A 10,218-nucleotide genomic window follows, 5' to 3' on the forward strand; every position below is an offset into this window, starting at 1 on the left:
CATGGGACCACTGGTGCTGTTTGTGTTCACAAAGTGCTCGCAGACAGACATACTGTTGATCTGTTTGGATCTATGTGTATACATGCACATGTTGCACACCTGTAGCCAAATGCTAGTGTCTATCAGGTATATGTGGTCAGTCTTGCTGTTTGTGGCTGCACATAGGGACAGAGCTGCAGCAGCCTCCAAATTCAATCATACCTAATAAAATTTTTCAAGTTATATGAACTAATCCTGCTCTTCCCTTGCATAATCCCCAACCCTCACCAAAAAAACATTTCCCAGTTGCAAAAGAACAGATCCTACTGGGAAGGTGTCTGCCTCCCAACTCCTTTCCACACACTCTGGCTCAGATTCCTCTCCTCTGCCCCAACTCCAGCCCTGTGCACCCAAGCCATGGAAGCGCTGGCTGGCTGCCCTCCCCACGGCCAGCTCTGATGAGCAGCAGGTGGCCCAGCACGGCCCTGTCTAAGGCACTTGACTGGGCCTCGATGCAGGGAGCAATCAGTTCCAACCAAGCAGCTTGGCTCCTTACAGGCATGCAGCGCCCTGCTCTCCCTTCCGCTCCCCAGTCCATTCGGGAATATAGCATTCCTTGCTAGCACCTTGGCCAGAAGGCTATGTGCAGAATGCTGGCCAAGAATAACCTCATCGATTAACAGGGGGTTTATTTCAAGTGGTATATTTTAACTGAATTTTTACGCAAAGCTTAAACTATGTTCAATAGTTGAACTATATTCAAGTTGTACACTACCAAATTCTTCTCCCTTGTACTGCAGCAAAGTACAGCTTTTATAGCTTTCCTTATGTTCAGTTACATGAAGCTGTTAAGGAAGAACATTATCCAGTTTCTTTGAAGTGTTAAGAGCTCATAATGTAAACTTGAAAACAAAACTCAAAGCAGAATTTTTTAAGCCTGTTTTATCTTACAGGATTATACAGCTATTACTTTCCTGCATAAAAGCCTAATGTATCTGCACGGTTACTCAGAACATATAAACTGCTAATCCCAGTATTACTAAGTTTCCTAAAAGCAAAAACATGACTGTTCCCAGTCTTAACAGTTCCAAAAGAGCATCTAATTACAGGAAATCACTTGTGGGAAGTCTATGTATGCACTAGACTGTACCAAAATTAATCTCTGGTACACCAGTATCACCAATTTATATCAAGAATATATGTAATTCTTAATACTTGGGTGGTACTAGCACAAATAATACAACTAGTGCATGACTGCAGTTACACTGAGGAAAAATCATTGGTGTTAGATAGCATGCTCATACTGTAAGTATTACGCATATCTAGCTTTAGTTGAGAGTGCATTACATTGTCTTTTTTATCCAGAAGAACTCAACCAACATACAGCAGTCAGTATTGCTGAGCAAAACACAACTGAGGCTTCTTTCTATCTTGGCAGTAACTGAAAAATCCCTTTACTTCAAGTTCCAGGAGTTACTTTACAAAGTTCTGGACTAGTCGCCAAAAATTCACACTAGGGAAAAGTGTAGGCGGATATTGTTTCAAGGTCCAATATCTCATGACCCGTCATAACTCAAAACAAATGCTTCAAACCACTGAAAGTTAATTCCAAAGTCTAATGGTCCAAAACACCATTGGAAAGTCTCTTCGTTCACTGAAGTCATCCCTTCTATTATCCTGCATCCCTACCCAGCTATTCACTCCCACTCTTTAGAATCATGTGCCAAATCACATTATCACACAGACAATGAGCTTCAAACATGTTGCAGAAGATCTTTCCCTCACCAGATGCCTCAGTAAAGACATACTTGGACTACTGCTTGGCTAGGTTTTCCAGCATACAAACCTATTACCGTGCTGGAAATGCTTATTTGCCCCCCATGTAACACCTTTGTACCCCCAGTAGCTCCCCAGCTCCCATCTTCTCGCAAGTGTGCTTGCTTCTCATGCCTCAACTCTTGCTAAGTCTCTGCATTACTTAGCTCATATGAAGAAAATAGTTGACAAGTCAAGAAGGCAGAGCAATAGGAGGAAAATAGATCTGAGCACATCTGAACAGAAGAGATGATTTGCATTCATTTTAGAGCCTTTCAAAAACAAACACTAGGAACTATTACAAGCTTAACCTGGAGAAAAATCCAGAACACTGGTTGCAGTATTGTTATTTATTTACTAGACTCAAGTTGTTACTGCAAGAGTTGTAGAGATCCATTTGTAATATGGACGGATTGCAGTATGATTCTTCTAATCCTATGAGAATACAAGAGCAGAATCTAATTAGCAAGACATAAGAAATGTCCCTTTGACTTAGCTAAATGATGACTTTGGGTGGGTTCAGTCAAAAAAACTGTTCTAGAAAAACTAGGCGGGAAGAGTAAGAAACAGATTGCACAGGTGAAGTATCAACAAAAAAGTATCAACTCAAACAAAAAGAATGCAAGGATCATGAGAATTTCTGAGAAACATTCTAAGGTAGGGGAGAAATTGGTCTGTTTTGGAGCAAAATATAACAAAGCCATCAAAGGAAATATATACAGAGAAGGAAAATGCTGAGTATGACTGAAAGTGAAAATGATGGACACGTCTGTGGACCAAAAGAGAGAAATTGCAGAAATATGAAAGTAAAGATTCATAAGTTTAATGAAAAAGTTACAACAAATCTTGTAGGTTCTGATACTACACAAGTAATAGCACAAGTAGTACTATGGTAATAAAATGTTTTTCATTTATAGCTCTAATCAGAATAAAATTAGGAAAGCTACAATACAGCACTTAGAGCATGCTGTCCAACATAATTCTCAGTTTGCAGGCAGTGCAACATCACCACATGCAAGTTTCTAGTTTTAAGTCAGTAATCCCTTTGTTCTACTTCATGTGAGGAAAGAAGAAACAGTATTCCAACACAGAACAGGATTAAGAACTTGCCTCTGTAATATCTGATCATTGTGCAAGGACACACAGTGTCTACCTGCTACAAGTTTTTCTGCTTCTAAACACTATCCCTCTGTCCCAGCAGCCATATGTGTCCAGCTTAGGTTCCTCTTCAGATTGCCCCTGAGAACTGTCTGATACTTTAATACACAGCAACCTACATAAGGAATGAACAGAGAAGACCATGAACGTACTGGAGACCATAACCAAGAATTTTTTTGAAGCATCTCTATAAAGTCTAAAGTTTGGATTTTCTGAGGACTTCTATTAACCATTCCAGTATACAACAACCCCAACACAGCGCCCCACAAACTTAACTTTGAACTTGAAAAAAATTGCAGAAAAAAGAAAAAACATCTCCTGATGTTTAGAACATCTGTAATAGAACTAAGAGACACACCAAATATTTGCATTACTCATCTCACTCTCCTTGCAGACACATGCCTCCTTAGTTTCAGTTCTGCTGATGCTGCTTCTAATTAGCCTTCTGCAAAACCTGAACAAGCTACCCTGAACACCAGTGTCTGAACCAGGAAACACAGAAAAGCAGTGTCCTAATCAACATTTCTGATACTGTAATTGTAGCTTCAAATACAGCTAGGCAGGTGGTTCAAGTTCCCAAGTAAGTGAAGGAGGACTCCTCAGTTTTATTTTGTTCCAGATTACATAGAGGAATACAAGCCTGAAATGTGACTGCGAAGTAAGGAAATGTCCATGTAACCCTAGTATAGATAACACTCAAGAAGAAAAGTTATCTATTATTATTCCAAGTAAAATAAAGGTATTTCTCCTTATTCATTAAAGAAATGCGGAATACCAGAGGAAAGGGAAGCTTTAACACTGATGAATCTCAACACCATACTCAGCAGCTTCAAAGCTTTTAACTGGAAAAAAACAGCAACCATTCACATGACTACCGATAAGAACACAGTTTGCAATTTTCACATTAGGTATATACTAACCCTAGAACATTGAACAGTCTTCCAACAGTCACCAGATCGAAGAGAAAAAAAGCCAAGGCAGGACATATTGCTGTCAAATAGAGTACAGAGAGAATATTGCCACTTGTGCACTAGCTGCAAAACAACTTATGAAAGATGAATCCACCACACATGAGGTTGTTTCCTGATCAGTTTGCTGCCTGCAACATGTTTTCACTGGGCAGTCACTTTCTGGTAGCGTCAGCTGCAGAAGAGCAGAAACTGCAGCGAAGCCAGACAAAAAGGAAAACTGATCATGAAATCCTCATCAGTTTTGCAGTAGATTAGGCTTAGCATGTAAAAAGTTTGAGCTATAACAAGATCTCAGGTTAAACTTTTAGCTGAGCCTGCCAAAAAAACAGACAGGAAAAAAGAAAAGTAAGTGTGAATGCACTTGTTTTCATCTTTCTTTAAGACAGAAGACAGGAAATATGCAGCTGTAAAGAGAAGAAGCTGATATAGAAAGAAAAAGCAGCCCCTAAAATGGCTGCAAAAAGGTACACCTAACATACACAGTACATGAAAAAAAAAGTTCACCCAAATGACTCATCTCTTCAGAAAGGAGCTAACATGTTGAATTATATTTTGGAAACTATTATGAAACTGACTTGTTTGACAACTAGTTCATAAAAATATGAAAGATGCAGTAAGTTATGAGATGGGAGAAAAATACACAAGCATATGCAAATAATATATAATGTGCTTATGTTTTTCCAGGCTATAAGGTGAAAAAGAATTATATAATAAAACAAATTGACAATAAATATCGTAATTGTCACAACAATGAAAGACATAGAGATAATTCCCTCACCTTCATGGAAAATAGCAATTATTTCTTATTTTATGAAATAGCGTTAACTTCTTCTCAGGCTGCTTCCTGGGATGTAACCTTCCTAACCTAAAGGTAAAACTTGGATGTGAAGCCAGCATGATCAGTGTTACCTCCTTCCTAGAGAGACAGATTTTGCAACAGGGTAGCCAAGACACAAGGGAAAAGTGTGCTAAGGTTCCTTCATTTCTTGGTCAACCCTCCCCTAACAGAAATTATATTGATATATAAAAGTAACACATGTATTCAGCATACAGAAAAACAATACTAGGACATTATTAGCTGTTTGGTGGGACCTTTAATTATCAACTAGAAACAAAAAGAACAGCTAGTATCAAGTCTGTGGCCTGCAACACATGTCTGTAGACACAACTGGTCCTGTCATTGTGGCTGGCTATACAAGTCCAAGAATATTCCTCAACAGTAGTAAGCATAAGCTAGTAAACTGTCAGTGACAATTGCTGAAAGGAAAAAACTGTCCATATTGTGAAAAAGTCATTATTGCAGAAAAAAAATTTAGAACTACATCTTCTTTGACTAGATTTCACAAGCAAAAAAGCAAGAGGACAGTTTACTCCATTTGAATTAGAAATTTTGGTAACTCTCAAGGGAAAAGCTTCGGTGTAATTGCAAATACCTAATATAGATCTTTGTCACTGTACCAAACTCTTGGCATATCTCACCTGCTATTACTAAACAACCTGTTAGCAAACAACTGTTGCCATCAGCAGAACATGGTAGCATCATACCATACCTTCTGGTAAACTATTGAGCACACGAGGTCCTTAACAGCAGAGAGGGACAGGTCCTGAGCTTCAATGGTGACAGTCTCTCGAGTGAGACCAATCTGCAGAAGGAAGGAGATCCCATGCATAGAGCCTCGGGAGTTGGTGAGGCTCTGGGTACTGAAACTGCCATTGGAGAGTCGACTGGACAGCCCCGACTGGGGACTTGAAGACAAAGTTGGGGTCTGTGGTGCAGCAGCATGACACGTAGGTGGGGAAAACTTCTGAAAGGATGGGGGAGAAGAGTCGTTTGCTGACATCTGACTTGCTTTGCTCTGCCAAGATCTCCCTAGTAGTCAAACTCTTAAGTAAAATATGTTATCAGTCCTTGGTTTGAAATGAAAACAAGGATAATGTAAGTTTCCCTTTCTTACTTCAGTAAAACGCTCCTGACCAGTAAAACTTAAATTTCCCTTTCATTCGGTGCAAGCCAAAAAGTAAAATAATTACAGCTGCAAGTTACTTTAAATTAAAGGTTCTTTTCTGCAGTTACAATCAGCTGATCAAAAGCAGATTGCCCGTCCTTTAGCACCACATCCAGACACAGAGGCTTACATAAAGGCCTCGCAGAAACACATCAGCTCTGCTGTTTTATACTTGTACTTCATTTTTATTAAAAAAGCTGGAGAAACAGATGGAAATAGAAGTTGATAATTCATTAAAAGTATCCTTGTTCACCTAATTACACAGATGACATCTTAAATGAAGACTCATCTTCATGCAGATAGCATTTTACAACGAAAAAAAAAGTGTATCCGTGAGCAACAACAGAAGTCCACGTATGTGATGAATCTATTCCTCGTTCAGAAAGTCTTCTCTGAATTCACAGGACACGGTGAACTTGAAGATCAATGAAGATATCTAATTTCATTTTTATAAAATATTTTAGCTCATGAAATGGAGGAGCAGAATGTCTGAAGACACAATCACATTAAATGTAATCTCTAGCATCGCCCAGATAATCTCCAGCATTTTGAAACGTTGTACTCTGCCTGTATGGGAAAAGATAAAGTTGTTATTTCACATGAAATGCATGAAGTCACATACCCATGTCATAACCAGTCTACTTTTACACAGCAGGATACCAGCTTCTTTTATTCAAGTGTGTTGCATTGGAAGCACTTCGTACTTTTGAGTTAAGTTTAACTGTTTTCCCCCTGTACGATACAGAAGAAAAATCAGATCTAGCACTGACCAATATATATTACCACAACTTCTAATTAATGATAGTTCAGCAGAGCAAAGCACTTAGCACTTACAAGGAAAACAACAAAAAAAGGTAGGGGAAGGGAGCAGTAGAACACAGCTCTGCTCTGTACATCAATATTGAGAAGCTGGTGGATAGGGAAGGGAATTCATTAAATGCATAGAAATGTCAAAAAAAAAAATACAAGATAGAAACCCAAACTCTATGCAGCAGCATGTATTCAGGGTATCATTTTAATACTGTTATTCAAGAAAACTGAAGAATGACTTGCACAAACTCCAACTATAGGAAGATATGTAGAGCATACAACTGAGCTTTTTTTTAAAAAAATTAAATCATTTAATAATACTCACACATCTGATTAGAAAAGCAAGTCTGCTACAACCTTTGAAAATAAGTAATTTCATGCGCATGGGCTTGAGATACTTGTTACAAGATGGTACGCTACCTGATTAAATATTTCAAGCATTTCATGAGCAGCTGAAATGTTTGAAAATAATAATTTCAATATTCCCCATGCAACACCTTCCACAGGAAAAGTTTTCCATGGACACAAAAGTAGTCTAAATACTACATATTGCTAACAGTTTTTAAGGAGCATTGATCCATACAGGATACCAAAATCAGTAGGTTCATGTATTTTTTCTTCCTCTTACATTAAAAAAAAAAAAAAAATATTTCAGAAAGTGAATCACTCTTACAGTGAAATTCCGGAAGAGAAATGCCACATCTTATTGCACACAGTAGAAGCTGTCCTTCTCAGAAATAAGGCTGGGAATTGCTAAAACAGCCCACTTAATACACTACGCACTCCTGGTATTTACCAGTGTAATAGCTTAAAACTCCACTGCCACTGCATTCTGAAAGGTAGATAAGGAAAGAGAGGTACACAATTTGCAATACTGGAAGGAAAATAAGCTCTTGGTACTATGATAAAAATTTGTAACAGGGGCTCTGGAAGAGAGAACAGATTGATACTTCTGGATTTTCAGCACAGGTATCTAGAAACTTTTGATTTCAAATACAGAAGACTTGTTGGACATTTAGCAAGGACACCTGAAAAGAAAGCTCTGCCTTAAAGAATACTCTAAACACGATACAGATGAAAGTAATAAATAGGAAGAGTAAGCAACAGCAATATTTAAGGACCTTTCTCAAGAAAGCACCTTCACAGTGCCTTCAAGTTTGCTTGAAGATGACTTGTTCTTATTTTCTACAGACTGCTTTCCTCACCCTCACCTTTCACAGATACCAGAGACAACAAATATGAAGCCTTAGGGGTGGATTTGAATTACAAAAAAAAACCCAACATAATAGAAAACAGAAAAGCCTTATGATGTGAAAGAATTAATGAGTCTGCCAGGCAACTTTAATTCAGACAGTGAAAATACCCTGTGAAAGCTCACCTACAACTGCCTAATTAGAACGTTAATTATATTTATCAAAAGCACGATGCATTTGCATTGACAAAGCCTTTTGATACCATGTGTATTTGCATACATGCCTTTGAAGAAGTTTATTTTTGTTACTCGGTAGGAAAGAATGAATCTTTCTATAGAAGGAAAGCCATAGAAACTGCTCCGTTTGTAGTGAGTATAGAGTTCTTCCAAACATCAAATCAAATAAGTGTATGTTGAAACTGACATGCAGTCTACAATTCTGCGTTTTTATTTATGCAAAGAAAAACCTACACCTCAAAAAGCAGAGAGGAACAGGGGCTATGAAGGCCCTCCCCATCTCCTTCCCCTGCTGCCCAGCTCGCAGCCTGCGCTCTCCCAGGAGCGCTGTCCCTCCCGTTCCTGCTGCCCCCAAACCAAGCGTCTCTCGGGCAGCTTCTCCAGCACCTGGCCCTTAACCCGCCCTTCCGTCCCGCTGCGAGGCGAGCCGCGGACGTCGAGCCCCGGTCCAGGCGGCCCCACTCGCAGCTCTTACCCCCGCATGGGCCGTTCCCACCGGGAGGCACGGCAGCTCCCCGCCACGGATGCCGGGCGGGACCGGCGGGACGCGTCCTGCCTGCCGCGGGTCACGCAGCCCCGTCCGGGCTGGCGCTGGCACCCGCCCGTCCCTCCCAGGTTTAAATCCCCGCTGCGCGACCCGCCCCCGCGGCACCATCTCCGGAGATGATGTGGCCTCGGCCCGTCACCCCCACCCCGGGGCACCCAGGGCGGAGCTGCCGCCGCGGCGCTTTCCCCCCGCGGGGGCCGGTGCGCGCTCCCCCGGGGCACGGCCCGTGCCGGGCTCGGCGGCCGCTCCCGCCGCCGCGGCAGGAACTTTTCGAGTCCGCCCCCGCCCTTCCCCGGCGCGGCGGCGGCGGCCCCGACCCCCGTACACACCCACACCCACACACCGCGACCCCACGGCGGCTCCCGCCCACAGCGGCGGCGGCGGTGCCCCCGGTCCCGCCGCGCTCACCTGCAGCCCCGCTGCCCCGGGCCGGAGCGGCCGCTCGCGCATCTCCAGCCCCGCGGCTCCCCGCACACACATCAGAGCCGCCCGGGACGGGACGGGGCTGCGCCGCGGGGGCTGCCGGGAGCTGTAGTCCCGCGACCGCGTTCTGCCGCGAGCCGCCCGGCCCGTGCGAACCACGAGCCCCGACGTGCCCCGCGCGGGCGGGGGGCTCAGCGCGCGGGCGGCGCAGGCGCAGGGCTCACTGAAAGAGTTTCCGTTAGTTTTCCTTGGCCGTGGCGGGCGCTGCCCCGAGCCGCTACAGCGGGACGGGACGGGACGGGACGGGATGGGATGCGACGGGACGGCCCCGGCTGCGGGGCCCTGCGTTCCGAGCTGCAGCTGCCGCCCCGCCGCCGCCCTGGCCTCGCCTCGCCTCTCCAGCCGTGCCAAAGCCTGGGTCCGCGCCAGCTCGCAGCCGTCGGCTGCCTTGCCAGCGCCGGCCGCGGGTTTGGGCAGCCCCCAGCCCTGCCCGCTGTACCTCGCAGTACCGCGGCTCCTTCGTCCCGCTCCGCCCGGCCGCGGCAGCCACGGCCCATGTTTCCATCCGCGCCGCTCCCGGTTCACCTTGCCGGGACGGGGGCGGCGCAGCCCCGCGGGGATGTCCCCTGGGCCGGGCAGGCCCTCCGCCGCTGCACAGGAAATACTTGACCTAGTGTGTCACAGCATCGCGCTGGTCTTTTCCGTGGCCGCGCTGACCTGGGAGCTGGAAGTGGCTATCAGCGTCTCCCGCGAGCCCCCACGGATGTGCGTGCAACAACTCAGAAGTTCTCCAGGCCCTTTTCACTGTCCGTCTCCTGCTGCGTTTCAGCCCCGACTTCTAATATTCTGATTCAGACAAATCCCATTTTCTGCCCTGCGTTAATGATGCCGCTCTTGGCATCAGCAGCAAATTTCTACACACGCAATATAGTTAGCAAAAACTGTGAGCTGAAGTACCAATTAACACTGGTGCAAGGCAAAACTGCCTCTCTAACCTCCCTCCAGCCCTAAAGCTCCCTGTTGAGAGACAACCATAATCTTCGTTCTTGAATTTGGATTCAATTTCTGTGTAAAAGTCTT

The 10,218-nt window shown here is 43.9% G+C and overlaps 1 protein-coding gene across 2 annotated transcripts in view; it reads right to left on the bottom strand.

Moving 5' to 3' along the window:
* The window catches only part of PRKD3 (protein kinase D3), a 44,096-nt gene extending 34,332 nt beyond the window's left edge, over positions 1-9,764 (bottom strand). The window contains exons 1-2 of one of the 2 annotated variants that reach the window (XM_058836982.1): positions 9,638-9,764; positions 5,474-6,496 (exon numbers count right to left, since the gene is read on the bottom strand). In XM_058836982.1, coding sequence (XP_058692965.1) covers positions 5,474-5,764 — 291 coding nt within the window. In that variant the 5' untranslated portion in view covers positions 5,765-6,496; positions 9,638-9,764. Of the gene's footprint in view, positions 1-5,473; positions 6,497-9,123; positions 9,229-9,637 lie in introns of those variants that run through there. The other variant, XM_058836981.1, reaches the window with a different exon arrangement.
* Between the last annotated feature and the right edge of the window lie 454 nt (positions 9,765-10,218).

This window comes from Poecile atricapillus, chromosome 3 (assembly GCF_030490865.1).
Source record: "Poecile atricapillus isolate bPoeAtr1 chromosome 3, bPoeAtr1.hap1, whole genome shotgun sequence".
NCBI lineage: Eukaryota > Metazoa > Chordata > Aves > Passeriformes > Paridae > Poecile > Poecile atricapillus.